Here is a 24,372-nt window from a genome sequence, read left to right on the forward strand (position 1 = left end):
GCTACTACTATTTGGTCTTGAGTTTGAGAAATTTTTGGTAGATTTTGTATACTAAGACCTTTATCAGATATATCATTGTTCAGATGTCTTCTCCTAGTCACTAGGTTGTCTTTCAGCTTCTCTGATTGCTTTCTTTGCTTTCAGAAGCTTTTTATTTCAATGTAGTGCCAATAGTTTACTTTTGCTTTTGTTTCCCTTGCTTCAGGGACCTATCTAGAAAAATTTTACTATGGATGATGTCAGAGAAATTACTGCCTGTGCTCTCTTCCAGGATTTTTATGGTTTCAGGTCTCATATTTAGGTCCTTAATCCATTTTGAGTTTATTTTTGTGTATGGTATAAGAGAGTGGCTCAGTTTCCTTTTTTTGCATGTGCTTGCCAGTTTTTCCCAATACTGCTTGTTGAAAGAGACCATCTTTTTCCCATTGCATATCCTTGTCTCCTTAGTTGAAGTTAATTTGACCATGTAGTCGTGGGTTTCTTTCTGGGCTCTCTGTTCTGTTCCATTGATCTTTGTGTGTGTTTTTGTGCCAGTACCATACTGTTTTGATCACTAAAGCTTTGTAGTATATCTTGATATCTGGGATTGTGATATCTCTAGCTATGTTCTTTTTCAAAATTGATTTGGCTATTTGGGATCTTTTGTGGTTCCATATAGATCTTAGTATTATTTGTTCGAATTCTGTGAAAAATGCTAGTGGTATTTGGACAGGGATTACATTAAATCTGCAGATTGCTTTGGTAGTGAGCACATTTTAACAATATTTGTTCTCCTAGTCCATGAGTATGGAATATCTTTTATTAGTTTCTTTAATTTCATCAGTGTTACAGTTTTCAGAGTACAGATCTTTCACCTCTTTGGTTAAGTTTATTCCTAGGTATTTTATTATTTTCGGTGCACATGTAACTGAGATTGTTTTAATTTCTCTTTCTACTAGTTTGTTACTAATATATATACAAATGGAGTGGACTTCTGTATATTGCTTTTGTATCCTATGGCCTTATAGAATTCATTTATCAGTTCTAGTAGTTTTGGTGAGTCTTTCAAGCTTTATATATAGTATCATGTCATCTGCAAATAGTGAAAGTTTTATTTCTTTCTTACCAATTTGGATGTCTTATTTATTTTTCTTGTCTGATTGCTGTGGCTAGAACTTCTAGTACAGTGTTGAATACAAGCAGTGAGAATGGAAATCCTTGTCTTATTCCTTGACTTTAGGAGGAAAGCTTTCAGTTTTTCACCGATGAGTGTAATGTTCATGTTATCCTTGAGTTTTTCATATATAGTCTTTATTATGTTGAGATACGTTTCCTTTAAACCTATTTTGTTGAGGGTTTTCAACATGAATGGATGTTGTACTTTGTCAGATGCTTTCCCTGCATGTATGTATGTATGTATGTATGTATGTATGTATGTATGTATTTATTTATTTATTTATTTTTTAATTTTTTTTTCAACGTTTATTTATTTTTGGGACAGAGAGAGACAGAGCATGAACGGGGGAGGGGCAGAGAGAGAGGGAGACACAGAATCGGAAACAGGCTCCAGGCTCTGAGCCATCAGCCCAGAGCCCGACGCGGGGCTCGAACTCACGGACTGCGAGATCGTGACCTGGCTGAAGTCGGACGCTTAACCGACTGCGCCACCCAGGCGCCCCTCCCTGCATGTATTTAAATGATCATTATGGTTTTTATCCTTTCTCATTGATGTAATGTATCATGTTGATTTATTTGCAAATATTGAATCACCCTTGCCTCCAGGAATACCCACTTGATTGTGGTGAGTAATTTTTTTGTACTGTTGGATTTGGTTTGATAATATTTTGTTGAGGATTTTTGCATCTATTTTCATCACAGAACTTGGCCTGTAGTTCTCTTTTTTAGTAGTGCCTTTATCTGATTTTGGTATCAGGATAATGCTGGCCTCGAAGGATGTATTTGGAAGCTGTCCTTCCTGTTGTATTTTTTGGAATAATTTGAGAAAAATAGGTATTAGCTTGTTTAAATGTGGTAAAATTTTCACCTATGCAGCCTTCTAGGATTTTTGATTGTTGGGAAGTTTTTGGTTACTGATTCATTTTCAGTGCTGGTAGTTGATAAGGTTTGCATGGGTCTCTTGTGGGAGCCTACAGCCACTTGAGAAAACTCCTGCTGGAGGGAGTAGGCACTCCTTGCTTGCAAGGTCCTAGCTGGTCTGCTGTGGGAGGTGGTCTACAGCCTCCTGGGAGGGAGACTGGCAGAGCTGGAGGTGGTGGGTTTTCAGAAGAGGGTGGAATGGGTGAGGATGCAAGTGTCAGGAAGCGTTGCGCATTATCTGCTGTGGGAGGAGACCAGACCTGGCTGGAGAGGGTGTGTCCACAGGAGAATGTCTGGGCTTGGCCCTATGTTAGCCAGCTAGGTGGAGAGTGTTAGCGGCACTGGTTCCTTGCAGGTGTCCAGGTACCTAGGCTGGGAGGCAAGGGAGAGAAATGGCCCCTGCCAGCTCCTTTGTTCCTAGAGAATTCTCCCATGATCCCTGCCCTCCAGCATAGGCCCTGAGATTAGTAAACAAATCTTCCTCCTGCATACCCCAGGTGTTTTTCAAACTGCTGCTTTTATGCTGTATCTTCTAGGAGCTGTTTGTTGTGGTGTCTTTTAAGGGTGGGGACTCTGATTCCCCTCTCCTGGCTCTCCTAGAGCCACACCACTGCATTTTAAAATTTCAGGTGTTGAGCCAATGTAACAGCTCATGAAATTCCACCCTTCTGTTTTTCAAAACCAAATGTTATGGGAGTTTGTCCTGCCTGTTCACGCTTCTGTGCCTGGAGTGCTTGGTGTGAGGGTCCTTTTCTCTCCATTCTTCATGCCCAAGGCATCCCTCCATTTTATGGACAGTCCTTTAGGTCCCTTTAGCTCCCACCCACGTCTCTGCTTTTTTTTACCCATTTTGATGAGGCTTCTTTTCTACATTGAGCTGTGGAGAGTCTTTTCTGCCAGTCCTTAGGTCATTTTCTGGGTTATATACACTGTTTTGGGTATTACTTAGTTGTATCTGTAGGATGAGGTAAGCTTAGGATGTTCCTACTCCCAAAGGAGTAGGAATTCCCCAGAACCCCTCCTAAAAAGTAGATCCGTATATGTGCTGCCAAAGCGAGCACTAAAAAAAAGTAGATTTGTAAAAAATTTTAAGATATGGTAGAGAGGTTCATGGTTATAGAAACCCTTAAGCTATTCTAGATAAATAGGTTTAATTCTTCGTTTATATTTCCATATTTCATATATAAAAAAGAATACATTTTGCCATTTAAGATGTAATAAGGTTAAAAAAGTATACATTTTATAGATTGTAGTTTCTGGGCAGAATACAGTGAAACTAGAAATTATTCCAAGTTGTAAAAATAACAATCAAAGAAGAGAATAAATGTTAATCAGGAAACTCTGTCAAAGAAACACTTAGATTAATTCATAGCTTTGATTACTTACTCAGCTTTTAAAACCTTGATTGAAAGTACAGAAAAACACAATAAAGGTGATGAAAATAGAATTACCAAATATATAATGTTGAAATTATTATTATATTAATATTAAAACTGATAAATTCATTTCAAGAATAAAGAGTTAGCAATGAAAATGGGTTTGTATGTCAAATGATATAATAAAAATTATAAGGAATACTATATATACTTGCACAATACTTTCCAAAACCTGAAATGCTCCAGGTGACACACCTTATCACATCCGTTAAATGAGGATGGAATTTTGAGGTGGTTTTGCTTTGTTTTGTCTTCTCAGTGATTCTGCTAAAGGACTGTGGGTTGTGATGGATTATTGGCCATTTGGGTACATTTTAAAGTGTATGTGTATATAGGGAGATAGTCATCTATCTTTGTAAGGCAAATAGGACTCTGTTGGAATATCTAGTAAGAGCTTCAACCCCCCCTCAAAGAGTCAAATTAATGTAAATACAGAGGAGCTATTCAATGTTAATTAAAAAAGAAAGTTGACAGGGCACCTGGGTGGCTCAGTCGGTTAAGTGTTCTACTTTAGCTCAGGTTATGATATCACAGCTCGTGAGTTTGAGCCCTGCATCAGGCTCTGTGCTGACAGCTTAGAGCCTGGAGCCTGCTTCGGATTCTGTGTCTCCCTCTCTCTCTGTCTCTCCCCCACTCGCACTCTGTCTCTCTCTGTCCCTCTCTCTTAAAAATAAATTAATAGTAAAAAAAAATTTTTTTTTAAAGTTGACATTAGAATTGTCTTTGGAATGTTATTGCTACAAGTGAATCACACTTACACTTTTTGGTCTTGAAACCTTTTCATGAAGAATTGTTGAATGTAATTTTGTCTTTATTGGCTAAATGTATTGATATATATCTATACTGTATGAGATCGTAAAACTGAGAAATTAAAAAATATATTTTATAATTGACAAGTAGTAAATTGATTATGGTTGACTGATTTTTTTTTTTTTTTGAAAAATAACTTAAAAACAATTTAATGAGAACTGTGAATGTCACGGTTTTACATTTCTGCAGGCTTTTCACTTGCTGGCATGTTAGATTTTCCTATCTACTTTAATCCTTGATGTTATTTTGTTAAGAAAATCTAGTCTCACATATATGTAGTTGGACAAGAGCTGTTTTAATAACCTTTTCAGATAATTGTGAATATTCTTTTTTGCTAATCTAACAAAACTCAACAAGTAGTAATATTTTAAAGTTTATTATAATGTGGAATCCGAAACCTTATTCAGTTTTTTGGATTCTAAACTATACTGGTATTCTAAACTATAGTGGCCCATCTTGCTCTTTAATGGATTTTGTACTCATGCTTGACTTTATAACATCATGCATTGGTTGTTTGGGAAATCTTGGATCATTGAGTTATGCAGGTATTCCAGATATGTTGACATACAATACCAAAAAAAAAAAAAAATCACTCATTAATATCACCACTAAACCTATTAGAAAAGGTTTAAAGTATTGGAAAGTGTCAAGCTCTTTGTGACAGGTATTTTCCAAAATTCCACCTTTTTGGGAAAGCTCTAATTTTATCTTTTATTTTTCTGAAAGTTTAGGCTCACTTTATTTTCTAGAAAATGTCTACCAAATACCCAATTCTGAATAGCTTTGGTTTATCTGTCATTCTTTGTTTCAAGTAAAAATAGTATTCTGTGAGGAACACAGTTAAGCATACAGCTCAATCATATAGTTGTCCTTAAGATAACTGACAACTACAGTATGCAGCAGACGAGCATTACACATACTTCCTTTTGTCATACAGAATATTATGAAGATTAGTACACAGGGATTGAATTTTTTTAAATTAAAAATCTGTACTACCTGATTAAGGACATAGTTGAAACTGGCTTTTTTTGTTTTTTTTTTTTAACTGTAAGAGTCTGGTAGTGAAAAAAAAGTGATTACTGGTATAGAATGATGCCACTATCTTGATTTGTCCTAAGATACTCAAAAAAGATTTCATTTATTTGTTTGTTTCCAATTCAGTGAATTTTAGTGACTTTACCAAGTGTTGCAGCTGTCACTGTTAATCAGTTTTTGAACAGTTTCAACTCCCCAGTAAGACCTTCCTGACTGTGAAACTTTTTTTTTTAAACAGAAACAGCCTGTTAGCAAAATGTGGAAAATAAACTACTTCAGTAATATTACAACTTTCTTTTTTTTACTAAAATACTGTGCTTATTCTTTTCACTTGCCATTAGATCAGGTTATCATCATATTTTCTCCCTCATTAGTAATGTCTTCCTGGCTTGTTTTCAGTTTTACTTGATTCTCACTTTTTTCAAATGAGAATATACTCAGTTGGCTTGACAGATCATTCATTGTTCAGTTATTTTTCTGGATTTTATATTCTTTAAGTAGAACAGCTGCTAGTAAGTAGTGTGTTACTGTCATTTGTATGTCTATATTCAATGTGCTTTTCAGTTGTCTTTGATAAACAGTAGAAATTAGTGGAGAAGGTATATTCCTGTTTTCCATTTCTAGTAGCACAGTAATAACAATTCATTGTGTTTTGCTGGATATATTAATTGATAAAATTGTGTTAGATTGATAGTTTTTATAGATTGTGGACTTTAGGCTTTTTTTTAAATATAAAAGTACTTTGTTGATAATTAATACATTTGTTCTTGAAGTGAAAGTTTAGATGCCAGTGCAGGTTAAATAAAGTATCTTGCATCATATATATTTCCATTTCTGGCATAATTTATTCTGAATCTAAAATGGAGATGATTTACACATTTGAAAAATGTTGAACTTTTAAATGTAACATTATATATAAGATAAGGTATCTGGTTTAAGATAGAGAAGTGTTCATAGGCTATTAGAGATGAGGCTTTGCCACCAAATGTAGATGCTATTAAAGAATGTTTTTGTAATACAATGCTCTAGTTATTACTCTCCAGTTGTAAAAAGAAAGATTCAAAGTTCAGTTTGAATTAAACACTCCTCTGAATGTTTAACACTCAATAAAATAAATATAAAATAGTAACATGAAATAACATAATAAATATAACATAAAAATAACATAAATACCCTAAGAAATTGCAAGTTTACTTTTATAGTCAACTGGGTGGTATTCAGAAGTTGTCAACTTCTAGTCATTCCTGCTAAGAAAGCACTTTTTCATGTAGGTATTTTACCTATTCTAGCTCAGGATAATGACCTTTTAAGGTGTCCATCTAAAAAATAAAAAAGCAAAAGTAAAATTTCATCCTGTGAGGTTCTAGTAAGTGCCCTGCCTTGTTTTTTTCATGTTTTGTTTTGTTTGTTTTGTTTTGTTTTGTCTGTCTTTCCAGAAATGCCCTTCTTCTCTTGTTTGTAAGTATTCAAGCCTGCCTTTTTTCAAAATCCAGCTCAGCTTTATTTCCTTAATTAAGTCCTGTATATAGTGTCTATGTTTGGTATCTAATTAATACCTGTAAAATAAACAATTTATAATTGCTTTAATTTTCCTACTATAGTATAAGCATATTTGAGGGCAGAATTTTTATTCTTTATTTCTTGTAGCATGGGCACATGATAGATATTTTTTTTTATTTTGGGAAATTTTTCTTTTGATTACTAAATGATCTAATTTGCAGTTAGAAAACACTGTAAAAAAACTTTCATAAAATTGTACAATTGGAACAGGGTTGTTCTAGAGAAAAAAATATACAAAAATATCTTTAATTACCTATTATGAAATTATACTTCAGAACACAATAAATATTGATGCTCTTATTTTTAAAAAATAATAAAGTTAAATTTCAGAAATAATGGAGTTACAGCCTCTGTTCTTAAATAGTTTATAATCCAAACAAATAATAATAAGAAGTAGCTTAACATTTAACTAAGTACAGATGTATTGTGCATTATAAATACACTGTAGGTATCACAGCTATCAGTGAGATCTGGAAAAGTTAGAAGAGTGCGGTGAAGATGAAAATTGACCCTTAAATTTCAGTTGACAGAAAAGGAGATAGTGAAAAGAAACAGAACAAAAGAGCACAGTGGTCATGTGTAGACTCTTAACCACATCTGTGGTTTTGCTTGTATTTAAACTAAAATATATCATCATTGATTCAACAGGATTGCAAATTTTTAAGATGGTAAACTAACTTCGTAAGAGTTACTCTCTTAATCTGCACTCCCCCTTTTTATGTATTGATGTGTGTAGATTCATATACATACATACATAGGAAGGATCGCTTCAGTTCTAGAAGATAGGGAGTCCCTGCTGTGTTGGGAAGTCCAGAGCCACGGTAGTGCTATATACTGGAAGTCTGGACTATGGACCAAATCTGGCCCATTGCTTTTTTCCTTATGGCCTGTGATCTAAGAATGACTTTTACATTTTAAATGATTGAAAAAAGAATATTTTATGACCTGCAAGTTATATGACACTACAGTTTTAGTGTCCATCATAAATTTTTATTGGAACATAGCTGGGTTCATTGATATACATAGCATCTTTGGCTGCTTTTGAACTATAAGGGGGAGTTGAGAGTTGTGACAGAGATCATGCATTGTTGCATTCTTGTTGCCTCACACAGCTACTCAGTACACAATGAATCCCCATGATGCTGCAGTTACACTTGGCCAGTGTTTCAAGGGCCCTGAATATTGTCATACTGCAACATTTTATTCCCAATGCATACTCATGTCAAAACAAGAAAAGTCGACTTCAGAGGTACTCTTAAGGCATAGTGGAGTGGGATTACTTTGTATTGAATTAGAAAGCAAAGCATTAAACTGACGCTATAGGTATGCTGAAAGAATATATTTTAATTCACATTGCAAGACATTCCAACTGACAGCAAAGCAGCTATCAGAAAAATTAGGAAATTTAAAGCAGAATATCTCCTCATAGCAGAATTTCCTCACAATTAATGAAAATGAGGCTTCAAGCAAAGTAAGTTTCTGAATGGCCATGCAGGGAAAGCCACTTTACCAGTGGTGATTCTAAATCATGTTCAGTTGCAGCAGTCAAAGAAATAATGTCCAGAAAAAATAGATGTGTTTAAAAATATTAGCTTTTTGGTGAGAACAGTTACTCAAGAGTTGAAGATATTTGGAGCAACATCAATAATCAATTAAAAAAACAAGGCATATGATTTTTAGTGATTTTCCTTGGCTCTTGATGGGTTAATAGATGTTATCAGTATGGTTTGAAGAATCATTGCTGGATTTGAAGTGACTGAAGAACACGCCTTTATGAATCGTCTGTGGAATAACTACAGGTGAAAATATTTTCAGAGTTGGTAAAACACTAATTTAGTACAACCTGAAGTGGAATCTGCAAATATATCTGGAGGGAAAAATGAGAAGTGTTCAAAATACGGTTATTCAGTACATTGTTCGTCTCTAGATACTTTGTGGAAAATAGTTGAATCTGTGGTGTAATTTTGAGCCATTTTAGTCAACTGTGAACTTCATTTGTTCATGTGGACTTAACTGTGATCAGTCCATGAACTTTTGTCAGAAACAGAATATCCTGACTTTCTCTACTTAACCTTTAGATAGCTTAGTAATGGCAAAGTTTTAATGTGATTTTTTTTTTTTTTTTTTCCCCTTGCTCAGGGCAAGATTGAAATTTTTCTGAATAAGAAAAATTGCCCTCAATCTTTATTATCAAGCCTTGGGTGGCTCTGGAAAGTAACTTTTACTGTAATTTGTTATTGTTTCTTAATTCACCCTAAAATATTATAAATACAGTAAATATTCTATTATTTATATTATAAAAATATAAAATATTATAAATATTATAAATATAGTATTTATTTGAAAAACTATATTGCAGTATATTGTCACAATGATGACAACTAACATAGCATGAATAACAAGTAATGTCCAAAATTTTAAAAAAGGTAATGTCCAGTGGCTTTATCTGTTTGCCTTTCTTTCACATGTTAAAACAAGAAGGCAAACCTTCATTCCCACACAAATTTGCAGCAGATATATTTTTCAAGCTCAAATTGCAATTCCATGAACTTTTAGGCCTCACTGTAAGTACAAAGTAAATTTCCATTTCAAAATTCATTTGGCTGTGCTATTGAATTGGAGATGATTTATCTGCAGTGTAATGATACGCTAAAGGGCAATATCATAAGAAGAATTTAACAGAATTCCATAATGCCTTTCAGGTGATAAATATGCTAAATTAAAATCATTTCTGTCAGTTGATACCAACATTTGGTAGTACTAGATTCATGAAAAACATTTATAAAGACTCAGTATGTAAAATTTCATTACAGAACAACAGTTACAGATAAACATTTGCAACTAATTTTAATGTTAGGGATTTGTAACTTTGAATGCAATTAAACCAAATTATCCCCAATAGATAATTTCTGTTCTCATTAGTAGATGAATTACAAAAATTATACTCAACAATTAATATTTTGACTAACATATTTTGGAAGTTTGTTTTCTTTTCATATAAGAACCTGTACAGTATTCTCAATTGTGCCTCCTGGCCTGCAAAACCTAAAATATTTTACAAAACTTTTACAAAAGTTTTGCTAGCCCCTACCATCTCAAAAAAAGTGAGATACAATTTCCTAAGAAGTTACCCTTCATTAAAAACAATGAAGATATACATGGTGCAGTGATATAAAGTTAGGATAGGTAAAAATAAATATGTTTAACATCTTAGACAATAAACTTATAGTTTTTTAAGCTGTATGGATAAGTTTATGAGTGAGTTCCAGAAATGTCTACTACAATTATTTACTTCAAAACTGATACTGAGATAAACAGTCATCCTTGTGCTTGTGCATGAGATCTCTGGCAGGAGAGTATTGAGACAAACAATTGTTCTGAACAGGTTGCAATGTAAAAAGTTTCTGCCTAAAATTCAGGCTTAATTTTTCAGGTGATGAAACTTTTAACTGATGTTAGTTATCTTTTCCTAGAAATTGTTTTATTCTTGAGTGTTGATTTTTATACCCTGAGGGAATATAAGAAGGGACTAAATATTATTGTTAGGTTATTATTATCAGATTCTAGAGTCCTCTAAGGAGTTCAAACAACATTTTGTGGAGAATCTACAATGTGGTGAAATACAAAGATTTATTAGTATAGTCTGGAAGAATTTGGAAGATAAGGTATCTGAGCTGGATCTTGAAGGACACCAGAGTTGAGGATTTCAGAGGGATGTGTTTGGGGGAGCAATCCATGTGGAGTGAACTTTAAGAAGTGAGAAAACCAGGAAGTGGTCAATGATGGGTCTGGTGGGAGGTGGAGCTGGATGGGTACTTTGGGGTTTATATATAGCCAAGAGGAATGGACTTTATTGACAAATATTTCCAAACCTGGCATAGTGCCTGACACTTAGAGGTACTTCTTGAGTAAAAATTAGGGAGCTATTTAAGGAAATTGAGCAGGAGGAATACAGGATAAACGCCAAATGACAGGGTGGCCAGCTGCTGATCATCAGAATAGCAGGATTTGTTAAATATTAGCCAAGGCCCTGCTGACATTTGTCTGACATCTAATCCTTCCTTTCTAATTCCCAGTGCTACCAGTTTAACCAAAGCCTTATAATACTATAACAGTTTCCTTCTCCCTGTAGTTTATAGACTTTCATCCTTTGAATCTTTAATTTGTTTAACTGCCTCATTTTCTGATTATGAGGACTTATTTGAACATACAAGGTTTTCATACATTTTTTTTAAAAGGTGAATGAGAGTCATAGCTTAGCAATCTTTTGAAACAGACTGACAGTGTATATAGGGGGCTTCCAAAATCCTTTTACTCAACAACAGTAATAGGATTATTTACCTCTGAATTGAGTCTTCTGTTTCCCTTCAAACTAGGGAATACAAGCTGGTGTCCTCCTCAGGCTTCTGTTTTTTTTATTTCTTGGAGGAGATGGTCTTTATAATAATCATTGTTAATTGGTCACATTCTTAGGTTATTGAAACAGCACAATCCAATGGGCTGCTCAAGTGTGTGGTTTTTTTTTTAATCACATGGTAAATTAGGTCTAGAGAAACTGGGTAAGTTATTAATAATTAACTCTTAAAAATATTAAAGTTATTTATTTATATTTTTACCTTAGGTATCTTAATGCAATACAGACAATGTGTCCACATATTCTGCGCTATTTGACTACTGCCGTCATAACAAACAAAGATGTTCGAAAACGCCGACAGGTACTAAAAGATCTGGTTAAAGTTATTCAACAGGTAAAAACTAAAATCTTTTTTAAAAAATGTTTATTTATCTTAAGAGAAAAAAAGAGACCGTGAGTGTGTGTGCGCACACGAGCAAGGGAAGGGCAGGGAGAGGGGGAGAGAAAATCCCCAGCAGGCTGTATGCCCATTGCTGAGCCTAATGTGGAGCTGGATCTCACAACCTGAGCTCATGACCTTAGCCAAAATCAAGAGTCAGACACTTAACTGATTGAGCCACCCAGGTGTCCCCCAAAACTAAAATCTTTATTAACTTTTAAAACTCTAAACTAGATCTAACATCTGTTTCTAAAGTAGGACCCTTAGTTCTTAAGGTAAAATGTTTTAAAAATAGGAGAAAGGTTACATGAAGTATACATAGAGAGGAGCCCAGGATACTCAAATGGGCATTTACTATCTTTAATTCCAGTATATACTTATGCCAGATGTAGTATGGAATGAATACTGCTCTCTGCTAGGTGGATACTTAATATATATCGTATATTAGCATTGCCTTTATTGCAGAGTGAAGGAGATTTGAAGCCTGGCATTTCTGGGAGATCTCTTACCTACCTAATTGCAGAGTAGTGATCTCTACATAGAATATGGTATTAATAGTCCCCAAGTTGTACAAAAGCTGCAGCCCTACTGGTTGATTTTTAGTGAGTTTCTCAGTAATCACTATGGGTTAGAAAAAGAACTTAAATGCTGTTTTGACCTAAGGATAAATTAAATACCAAGAGACAAATTCAGCAGGTTATGAATGAGTGCCCTTATACTTGGGGATGTTATTGAGTAAGGAAGACTTTTGGCAATAGAGGAACTTGAAACCATTTGGAATGGTTCTAGGATGACAATATATAGAGAACTCAGTCTGGAAGACATTATATGCTTACGGTTGGGCCTAGAATCAGGATATGAGCAATTGCTTTGAGACGATGACACTAGGTAATTTGCTAGAAATTAATAACGAGGAGAAACCAGGAATATTGGGATATTCTAGGGTCAGTCTACCACCAAACAGTGTTGAATCAAATCCAACTTGACCTTTGACATAATTTTACAGGAGTCTTACACATATAAAGACCCAATCACGGAATTTGTGGAGTGCTTATATGTTAACTTTGACTTTGATGGGGCTCAGAAAAAGCTGAGGGAATGTGAATCAGTAAGTATGAATTTTTACTTATAAATTAATATTTAATGTTTGATTATTGTAAAAGTTAACTTTGCAGTGTTTTATTAAAGTAATTATATCAGAAATACATATTAATCTTAAAATGACTGATGTTTTAGAAATGTGCGAGATGTAGACATTTTTAATATTGCCATATGTGTATGCTTTTGTTAGTACAGTTTGTTAAAACATTGGTGGCATTAGAAATTCACACGTATGCCCATGATTCCATATCTTATTCTATATTAGTGAATATGTGAAGTATTTCCTGTGTGTGTATAAGATTGTATAGAACTGCACGTTCTGAGATTCTAAATTTGTTTCGTAAGTGGGCCTGTCTTTAGAATTTTTCAAATGATTGTACTGAACATTTACTATAAACCAGTCAAGCTATAAGGGCGTGAATTTTATCACAATGTCTTCTGTTGATTGGTAGAAACTAAAGTACCTTCAAACAGCTGAGTTAGATTTATCAGCTTTTTTAAATGTTAGTTTTAAGAAATTAAGAACTTACCTGTTAAATGCATTTACCAAATCCATAAGTTATCAGTTGTCAGTTTTATTTTTGAGCCCAAATGTTAACACAAAATATAAAGAGTTTGTTGAAGGATTAAGATCTTATTTCCCTAAGGACAAGAAAATTATCATGTAAATACAACTTCAGGGGTGATTTTCACACATTGGACAAAATAAAATAGACTCGAGTGTGATAATTTGTATTCACGTAGTCATATGTAGTGTTATTATGTATTATGTGTTGGTATATGCCAATACACTAAGTAGCTGGTTAGGCCTGGCTGAGGCCAAGGGGCACTTGGTTATTACTGTGAAGTTAAAATACCCTCTTTTAATTATGATACCTTCTGTGGAATAGGAGCCACCCCTTGAATTTTTCTCCTTTGTAGATTTCCAAGTCTGTTTACTTCACAAATATGCATATATTTAGTCTGTTCATAATGATTTTGAGTACCTAGAAGAGCTATGTTATCTACACAGCATTTATTTCGGATAACGGGCAGGGCAAAACTACTTTGTCAAAAGGTTGCTAAAGTCATCAGTAGAACAAGGAAACACTGCAGTGCTTAAATTAGGTTGTTTTTTTTTTTTTTTTCATATAGCATTCATTTACTTCTAGTTAAATTGTTAGAGGCTTGAGCATAGTATTCTAGAAAGTGCTGTGGTATATAACTTGTGATATAAGGTGAGAGAATTGCAGTAAAGCACACGGGAAGTATTTTGGGTCACATTTTTGAAAATTGCTTGTCAGTGCTGTTAATTTTTTTGTTACACTTTACACACATAGGTACTTGTGAATGACTTCTTCTTGGTGGCTTGTCTTGAGGATTTCATTGAAAATGCTCGTCTCTTCATATTTGAGACTTTCTGTCGCATCCACCAGTGTATCAGCATTAAGTAAGAACACCCTGATTTGATTTGTATTTTCTACTTTTAAATTCCTGGAAATTTCCATTTACTGTAAAATTATACTTAATAGGATTCCAGTTAATTGGATTTTTGTTTTATTTCCCTTTGCTTTAGAAGAGAAAGAAAACAGTCTGATAGTGATTTATTAAAAATCCTAACTTTTGTTTTTATCATGGGATGGTACAGATTCAGAAATACCTTCTTTGGCTTCTATGTGTGTGGCATAGTATGATTTTTGAAAATGGTATCTTCATGGCAGTATTCTGATTGTTGGGTACCTTTTTAAAAAGTACTGTTATACTCTTATATAGGGAGAAAAGAGAAAATAACGTTTTAGAATGGTTTCAACAGGAGTTCAAATAAGGAAGAGATTAGCCCTTAGTGATTCAGAAATACTGTTGAAAGACTACATTTGGTAATCATTTCAGTTGATTGAGTTTGTTTTATTTAATTATATATTTGAATTCTCATATAGTAAGCTATGACCTCCTAAAATGTTGAAACATGGAAAGTATGGTGAATTTCAGTTCACATTTCCTTTGTTGTGTGAGAAAATTATTGGGGGAAAAATTGTGAAACTTATATAACCTATTAGAAACTAATTGTACATATTAGAATTTGAAAAATAACTAGTGCTGTTTGGCCACAGATGAAGTCAAACAGTAAATATGTTCCATAAATGTTTAAAAAATTACTTTAATGTTTGCCTCTTTGGAATTGTGTGTAGACCAAAGTTTTTCTTTAGTGCCATTTGTTTTTGCTGAGGCATCCGTACTTGTTTGCCTAATTTTACTGGGTGGTTATTGAAGTGGTTTTTCAGAGTTTGAAGTATGGTATAATCATGGTGCTTCTCCTATGGGAATTAAAGCCTTGACCAGTTTTATTAGTACTTTACTATAGCTAGCAGACATAATTTAAAATATCTGATTCTCTTGAAGAATACTTGCATATTCCTAATATGTTATTGGTTATTGGTTGTGAAATAAAGAGATGAATCATACGTGGGATGCAGTCACATTAGGTAACAATTCTTGTAATGCCCTTTTTTTTCTTTTTTTAGAGATTTATAATTCAGTCTTATGAAAGAGGGATGCTAATATTTTGTTTTTTCTTGCAGACTTTCCCCCATTTCTTATTAGAATATGGTCACTTGGGTGTTTTGCTTTGTCTAGGACTATATTTATCCTTGTTATCAGCCTTTTGAAAGCAAATTCTCCTTTTTATATCTTTAGTACCTAGTATGGTGACTCTGTACATTAGAGATGCTCAGTAAATACTTGTTAAATGAATAGATTTCTTTGCATTAGTGAATTTGTGTTTTTGTCCACAATAATGCTTTTTCACTGAGGTACCATGAGTAAAGTTTGTTCCAGCTCTAGCTTCTTCCCTTTATTAACTTGAGGACTTTGTATTCATTATTTTCCTTTTTTGAGATTTGGTTTACCATGCTTAACAGTGAAATAAAGTATTTGTCCTGTGTACACAAGAGAAAAGTGCAGCTCAGAGGATATAATATAGTGGAAATACATCATCTATAAGCTTTTATGTGACTTTATCATTACCTAATAGTTTTTTAAAGTTGGTATCAGTGTAGTTTTGATGTTTTTCTTTGAATGCTGTAGTTCTTTGATCCCAGTAGTTTTTTTGTAGCTTTAGACAAAGTCTAAAGCATTTTCAGACTAAAGTTCTAGTGGCTTTCTAAAGTCCAGAAATCTTTTCTCTTTTATAATGATAGTATTTCCTTTGTATTTCAGTTGTTTAAATGCTTTTGGCTGTGTGTGGAATGTTCTATAACTCAGGTGATTTTGGATACTTACATTCTAATGCATTTTCTTCAATTATTAAGGAATTTTAGAGTTGGAAGAAATCTTGGGGAGCTTCTGATCCAACAGTGCAGTTACTGAATCATCAACAGTAGGGCTTTTTTCTGCAGTGATGGAAATGTTATGTATCTATATTGTTTAGTATAGTAGCCAATAGTCCATTTGTGGCTTTTTTTTTTTTTTTTTAAAGAGAGCAGAGAAGGGGCAGAGGGTAGAGAGAATCTCAAGCAGGCTCCACGTCCAGCACGGAGCTGATGGTGGGGCTTGTTTTCACAACTCTGAGATCATCACCTGAGCCAAAATCACTTAGCCACCCAGGCATCCCCATTTGTGGCTTTTGAACACTTTACATGTGGCTCAGATTTCAAATTATAGAACCATGGTTTAAATCCTGTGTGTGTGTGTGTGTGTGTGTGTGTGTGTGTGTGTGTGTTAGAACTTGTTTTCAAATGTGACATTATATATATATTTCTGTGTATATATAAGTCAAATTATAGTCCCTTTATGCTTGCTTAGCTTGTACCTCTGTTCAGCTTTCCTCCTGACTACCGAAGCACTTCGGTGGGCGCTAAGACTTCTGGAAACACAGTTTTACCAAAAAAACCCACAAAAAACAAAAAACCAGATCCAGTACAACTCCTTTGTTTTCTAGTGGTTTTGTAGCCCCTTATTTATAGCTAGGAAACTTAATGCTCAGAGACATTGAGCTGTGTAGTTCTTACTTAATGACGGAGCCTGAACTAATAGATCTCTGACATTCATTGTATTATACCTCACTATAAATTCTTTTTTTTTTCATTGCGCACAGTTGATATTTTTAGAAATATCAGATTGAGACTAATTTATCATTAGTCTTTTCACTAAAAGCCAGAGGATAAAGATGGAAACAGTAAGTCACTGTTTAACTTTGTGTCTCAGAATCATTATAGAGTTTTATTTTATTTTGCAAATACAGATTTCCTGAAGCCATTTCAAAGTTTTTGGATCAGATTTTCTGGATATGTTCTGCTGTGATGTCTAACAGAGCTACTACCCTATACCTTCAAAGTGGTTATTCACCAAAGCACATCCAGGATTGAGAACCACTGCATCAAGTTGCCAGTTTTTTAGGCACACATTTACATCCTGTTAAAGTAATGGAGTGAAAAATCATTGATTTATATTTTTAGTATATAAGGAATTAAGATAGGGGCAGAGGAGAAAGTATAGCTATGGGTGAAAAAGAAATAGTTGTCTTATAGCAACGAGATCTCTGTAAGGTTCATTGGCAGGGTGGAGGGTGTGTACAGTAGGACTTAGTCTAGGGGTTAGGTTTTTCATTTTTTAAAGCTGCTTTAATGGGTTTGGAATATGGTTTAAAATAATGTTAAACATTTAAGTTGGGCTTTTATAAATACAGAAAACATCAAAATGCAGACTCTAAGGATTTGAAATCCATGGTAATGACCAACAGAGCTTAATGTTTACCTTTAAATAGTACATAGAAAAAACTCATTGTTCTGTAATCCAGATATTTCTGTTTCTATTTGTTTAAGATAGAAAGAGACACACACAGTATGTGAGTGAGCAAGGGACAGAGAGAGAGAGGGAGGGAGAGAGAATCCCATGAGAGAGGGGGAGAAAGTGCAGAGCCTGAAGCTGGACTCAAGCTCACCTGATGTGGGGCTCAAACTCAGGAACCAGGAGGTCATGCCCTGAGCCAAAGTCAGATGCTTAACCAACTGAGCAACTCAGGTGCCCCTGTAATACAGGTTTTTAACGCAGGTGTACATCAAAATCATCTGGAGAACTTAAAACAACATTAACTTAAATTTTAAAAAGTATAGATTTCCAAATCTCTGGGATCAAGGCTTGGGAATCTGGGTTTAAAGCTTCCCAGGTGCACTCAGCCTTTGGTGGAAACATTGCTCTGAATTAGTGATTTGTAGTCCTGACAGCATATTAGCATCAAGTGGGAAGCTTTTAAAAAGAAATAAACAGGGGCGCCTGGGTGGCGCAGTCGGTTAAGCCTCCAACTTCAGCCAGGTCACGATCTCAGGGTCCGTGAGTTCGAGCCCCGCGTCAGGCTCTGGGCTGATGGCTCGGAGCCTGGAGCCTGTTTCCGATTCTGTGTCTCCCTCTCTCTCTGCCCCTCCCCCGTTCATGCTCTGTCTCTCTCTGTCCCAAAAATAAATAAAAACGTTGAAAAAAAATTTAAAAAAAAGAAATAAACAAAAATAAAGAAGGACTGTGTTTTTTTAAAGCTCCTCTAAGTAATTCTGATGTAAAACCCGTTTTTAATTACACTTTTTATTTTGTGATGATTATAGATTCACATGAGGTTGTAGGAAATAATAAATCCCCTTTGTTTTTCAGTTTCCCATTTACACAGTTCACATTTCCAGTGATAACATCTCGCAATAATATCTCACAAACTGTAGTAAAATATTACAACCAGTGTATTGATATTGATACATTCTCATCTGTTAACCATTTCTATAATTTTGTTACTTGAAGAATATGCAAAAACTTTTTTAAAAGGTAATGTTCAACTTCCCAGAGAGGATAGACACACTAGGTGTCATGATTATGATGTAATTAGCAGCAGTATAACTAGTATAGGTCTTCAAAGAAGAAAATACTGCAGATGTGAATGAGTGCCTCTTGTGGCCAAGCACTGGTTAGAAGGTAGTGAGCACACCCTCAGAACTTTAAATCCAGAGGAAGAAGCAAATTAAATAAAGACAAAATTATAAGTTATGATAGGTGTTTTGAAGAAAAATAGAGTAATGAGAATGACATGGACATAATTTATAAATTGTGTGTTGGAAAATCCCAAAGTAATTTAGATTAAAGCTTTAGTGAACCCTGTTAACTCTGCAAATGGAATATGTTTAAGCTGAAAAGTAGACTTTTTTCCCCACTGTATACTAATTATGACACAGTATTCCATTCACAAGTTTGTGCTGACCTATTTCTCTGCTTCTAATTAATCTAAAATTATTTAATATTTTGTCCTTTTTGGGGAGACCAGGGGAAGGATTGGTCTCCAGCCTCCTTTCTGTCCAAAAGTGGACACATTTTAAATGCTCAAGAGAATAGTACATATTCTAGAACCAATGGTGGTTTATTAAACAACTTTTCCATTAGTGATTTGGAACATTCTCAGTTGATAGGTTTCTTGACTAAACACATGTGATAGTCATATCTTTATAAAAATGCATATCTTTATAAAGAATGTTTTTAGGGGTGCCTGGGTGGCTCAGTTGGTTGAGTGTCTGACTTCAGCTCAGGTCATGATCTCATGGTTCACGAGTTCAAGCCCTGCATCGGGCTCTGTGCTGACAGCTCAGAGCTTCTAGCCTGCTTTAGATTCTGTCTCCCTCTCTCTCTCTCTGCCTCTCCCCCACTCATTCTCTCTCGCTCTCAAAAATAAATAAAAACATTTAAAAAAAGAATGTTTTTATCAGTTTATATACAACCTTATAGATTTGTAGGATAAGTTACCAATCTGTTTACTATAAAGTATGCAACATCTGTCATAAAAGATTACTGTGGTGGGATTTAATTTAGTGTAGTTGAACAGTTTATGAGATATGGTGTGTGTCTGAATTTTAAAAGCTGTTCTAGAGTAATTCTTGGACCAGTTTTCAATTGTAGATAAAAATAAAGTATGGAAGTAATACTTTGAATGTGTGTGATAAACATGTTGGAGCATACATTAATGTAATTTTCCTTTAGAGAGTTAGTTTGACTTTTCACAAAAGAAGATATTTGCCAACTACTCTTAAAGCCATTCTACTTTGTTAAATAACATTTTAGAAATTAATATTTTTCTTAAAGTTCTTATTAACTTTCTTACAGTTACTATTCATAATTTTATTTCCTGATATTAAAGAAAAATATAGAAAGGTATATTTCCAGATGGAGATAAACTCGTTTCAAAAATATTTTTGTATTTCTGTGTTAACTGTTAAGTAATATATGACATACCTTGGAGATACTGCGGGTTTGGTTCCAGGCCACTGTAATAAAGTGAATATCACAATAAAGCTGTTCAAATGGGGGCACCTGGGTGGCTCAGTTGGTTAAGCATCTGACTCTTGATATCGACTTAGGTCATGATCTCAGAGTCATGAGATCAAGCCCTATGTCAGGCTCATCACTGAGTGGAGCTTACTTGGGATAAAAGCTAGTTGAATGAATTTTTTTGTTTCCCAGTATATATAGTCTGTAGTCTGTTAAGTGTGCAATGTAGCATTATGTCTAAAGAAGGTACATACCTTAATTTAAAAATATTACTAATGGAGCACCTGGGTGGCTCAGTCAGTTGAGTGTCTGACTCTTGATTTCTCTGTCTCTCTCTCTCTCTCTCTCTGCCCCTTTCTTGGCTCACATGTGTGCTCGCTCTCTCTCAGAATGAATAGTAAACATTTTTTTAAAATATTACTAAAAAATGCTAACCATCATCTGAGCTTTTAGTGAATCATAATCTTTTTGCTAATGAAGGGTCTTGCCTCGATTTTAATTGCCCCTGACTGAACAGGGTGGTGGTTGCTGAAGATTGGGGTAGCTGCTGCAATTTCTTAAAATAAGACAATGAAGTTTCCCACATAATATTGACTCTTCCTTTCACAAACAATTTTCTCTGTAGCATGTGATGCTGTTTGATAGTATTTTACCCACAGTAGAACTTCTTTCCAAATGGGGAGTCTGTTCTCTCATACCCTGTCCCTGCTCTATCAACTAAGTTTATGTAATATTCTAAATCCTTTGTTGTCATTTTCAATAATCTTCACCAAGAGTAGATTCCATCTCAAGAAACCACTTTCTCTGCTCATGCATCAGAAGCAACTCCTTATCTGTTAAAGTTTTACCATGAAAGTATTGCAATTCAGTCACATCCTCAAGTTCCACGTCTCTCGTTCTCTTCCTATTTCTACCACATCTGCAGTTACTTCCTCACTGAAGTCTGGAATTTTTAAAAATCATCTGAGGCTTGGAATTAACTTCTTCCAAACCCCTGTTAATGTTGATATTTCGACCTCTTCCCATGAATCACAAATAATCTTAATGGCATCTTTTTTTTTTTTAATTGTTTTAATGTTTGTTTATTTTTGAGAGGCAGAGAGAGAGAGAGCAGAAGCTGGGGAGGGTCAGAGAGAGGGAGACACGGAATCCGAAGCAGGCTCCAGGCTCTGAGCTGTCAGCACAGAGCCTAACGCCGGGGCTTGAACTCAAACTGCGAGGTCATAACCTGAGCTGAAGTCAGACGCTCAACTGACTAGGCCATCCAGGCGCCTCTGTTAATGGCATCTTAATGGTGAATCTTTAGGAGGTTTTCAATTTACTTTGTCCAGATTCAACAGAAGAATCACTGTGTATGGCAGTTATAGCCCTAGGAATTGCTTAAATAATAACACTTGAAATTACTCCTTGATCCGTGGACTTCAGAATGGATGATGTATTAGCAGGCATGACAACAACATTAATCTCATTGTACGTCTCCATCAGAGTTCTTGGGGTGATGAGGCACATTGTCAGTGGGCAGTAATATTTTGAAAGGAACTTTTTTTCCTGAGCAGTAGATCTCAACAGTGTGTTTAAAATATTCAGTAAACTATTTTGTAAACAGATGTGCTATCATCCAGGCTTTGTTCATTTACAGAGCATAGGCAGAGTAGATTTAGCATAATTCTTAAGAGCCCTAGGATTTTGGGGATGGTAAATGAACCACTGGTTTCAACTTAAAGTCACCAGCTGCATTAGCCCCTAACAAGAGGGTCAGTCTGTCTGTCCTTTGAGGCTTTGAATCCAAGCATTGACTTCTCCTGTCTAGCTGTGTAAGTCCAAGGTGGCATCTTCTTCCAATATAAGGCTGTTTGGTCTACATTGAAAATCTATTGTTTGGTGTAGCCACGTTCATTAATTATCTTAGCTAGATCTTCTGGATAACTTGCTGCTTCACCTTGGGTACTTTTATGTTCTGGAGATAGCTTCCTTTCTTAAATTTCATGGCCAGCCTCCAGGAACTTCAATTTTTTTTTTTCTTGGCCTTTCTTACTTCTCTCAGCCTTCATAGAACTGACAGGGAATGTTGTGCCTGTTTTGGTCTTTTTTCCAGACCACTAAAACTTTCTATCAGCAGTAAGGCTGTTGACTTCTTATCATTCGTGTATTCACTGGAGTAGCACTTTTAATGTCCTGCAAGAACTTTTCCCTTTGCATTCACAACTTGGCTAACTGGCATAAGAGGCCTACCTTTCAGGCTGTGTCAGCTTTTGACATGCCGTCCCCACTAAACTTAATCATTTCTAGCTTTTGATTTGAACTAAGAGACATGTGACTCCTCCTTTCACTTGAACACTTAGAGGCCATTGTAGGGTTATTAATTGGCCTAATTTCTGTATTGTTGTGTCTCAGGGAATAGGGAGGCCTAAGGAGTGAGAAATGGGGAACAGCCATCACTAGAGCAGTCAGAACACACACATTTATGGGTTAAGTTTGCTGTCTTACGTGAGTTTCATGGTACTTCAAAACTGTTAACAGTGGTAACATCAGTTATCACTGATTACAGATTACCGTAGCAAATATAACAATAGTGAAAAAGTTTGAAATCCTGTGAGAAGCACCAAAATGTGACACAAAGACATGAAGAAAGCAAATGCTGTTGGAACAATGTAACTAGTAGCCTTGCTCTTTGCAGGGTTGCCACAGACCTTCAATTTTTAAAAAAATGTAGTATCTGTGAAGCTCAGTAAAATGAAATTCAATTAGAGGTATGCCTATATTCTTATTTTTGACTAAGGAGATATTGGAAAATTCAATGAGAATCTTTAGTTGTCACACAGCATTAAGCATTTCTCAGTTTTCTCCTTTTTTCTTTCTCCTATTTCCTTCCAGTTTTACAGTTCAGCAGTTTATTCTTAATACTCATTCTTAAATTAGTTGTCCTACCTTTGTAAAAGACTGGAGTACTTTGGATATGCTAAATAGTTGGCCTCAGTCTTCAGTGAAAAGCAAGCAAGAGGACCCCATAGGTAAATGCTTAAGTTCATAGTTTTTGAAATACATAAAATTAGTAATTAAAAACCTGAAAGAAAATTGACCTAGAGTTGGTGGAACCCTAATTGGTTCTCTAGATTTAGACTGATGTTCCTAGGTAGGACCACTGGTCTTAATTACTGCCCAGAAACAAGGAAAGTATCTGGTTTTGTGCTAGAGGCATGAACGTGTTTAATGAAACAGAACTGAGGGTGAAATACTTACTTTCACTTTGTCTTTTTGAAATAGCACTTAGGATCCTATATATTTCCTTTTTTTTTTTTTTTTTTTTTTTTTTTGGTCACTGAAAAATTATTAACATTTTGCTGTAGTCAGAGTTACTACTAATAATTTGTCATACTGGATTTTGTATTTTATTTTAAATTCTTTCTCACAATAGGTTTATATGCTATTTATGTTTTTTCCTAGGACTTTTATGGCTGTATTTTTTTCTATTTAAATTCACCTAGGATTTATACTTGGGAATAGAGAATTAGGAAGACACTACCTTTTTTTTCCCTAAATGGCCAGTCAACATGATTTATTGAAAAATTATCTTTTCTCCCACTAATTTGAAATGACACCCATATCACATTTTAAATTGTCATTTGTATATGGGACTTTTTCTGAATGCTTTAATCTGTTGTAATTATCTCTGGGTTCCTGAACAAGCACCAAATTGTTTCAAATAAGATTTGTAATGTGTTTTAGTATTCACTATACTCTGTGGAGTTGATAATTGCCATTTTCCTCCCATTTGCTTAGTTGTTTTTCTTAGTGTCTTTATCACTAATTACACTTCAGACTGCTTGCCAGTTTATAAATCTCTTCTCAAGACTAATTACTCTATCAGTTATATCTATGGGAAAAAGATCTGGACTTGTTGCTTTCTATGCCTGTTGCACATTTGTCTCCCTTTGTCCTTTGTTCTAAGGATTCCTTTAGTCTGTCTCCTGTAATAGAGCTCCAGTTTTATTGTATTCCTTTTTTTCTTGATTTACTATCATATTTTGGTAAAGCATGTCCTTCAATAGCTTTATAAGGAAGGTTGTTTAGAGGTAAAATAGTCATATCTGAAAATGTCCATTTTACTCTCATATTTGAATAATGGTATTAGGCATGGTATTCTAGGTAGAAAACTACTTTATTCCAGAATTTTGAAGACTTTGTTCTGTCGCTTTCTAGAAGCTTTCTGCTCTAGAAGTCAGAAGCTATTTTTATCTCTGATCTTTTACATATAGGTGTTTTGTTTCCCTCTCTAACAATTTGAAGGA

General features: G+C 34.7%; 1 protein-coding gene across 1 annotated transcript in view; it reads left to right on the forward strand.

The window, feature by feature from the left end:
- The window catches only part of EIF3E (eukaryotic translation initiation factor 3 subunit E), a 55,263-nt gene that overhangs the window by 22,430 nt on the left and 8,461 nt on the right, over window positions 1-24,372 (forward strand). Inside the window, exons 8-10 of the mRNA XM_030303949.1 lie at window positions 11,539-11,665; window positions 12,717-12,818; window positions 14,131-14,240. Coding sequence (XP_030159809.1) covers window positions 11,539-11,665; window positions 12,717-12,818; window positions 14,131-14,240 — 339 coding nt within the window. The remainder of the gene's footprint in view (window positions 1-11,538; window positions 11,666-12,716; window positions 12,819-14,130; window positions 14,241-24,372) is intronic.

This window comes from Lynx canadensis, chromosome F2, assembly GCF_007474595.2.
Source record: "Lynx canadensis isolate LIC74 chromosome F2, mLynCan4.pri.v2, whole genome shotgun sequence".
Classification (NCBI taxonomy): Eukaryota; Metazoa; Chordata; class Mammalia; order Carnivora; family Felidae; genus Lynx; species Lynx canadensis.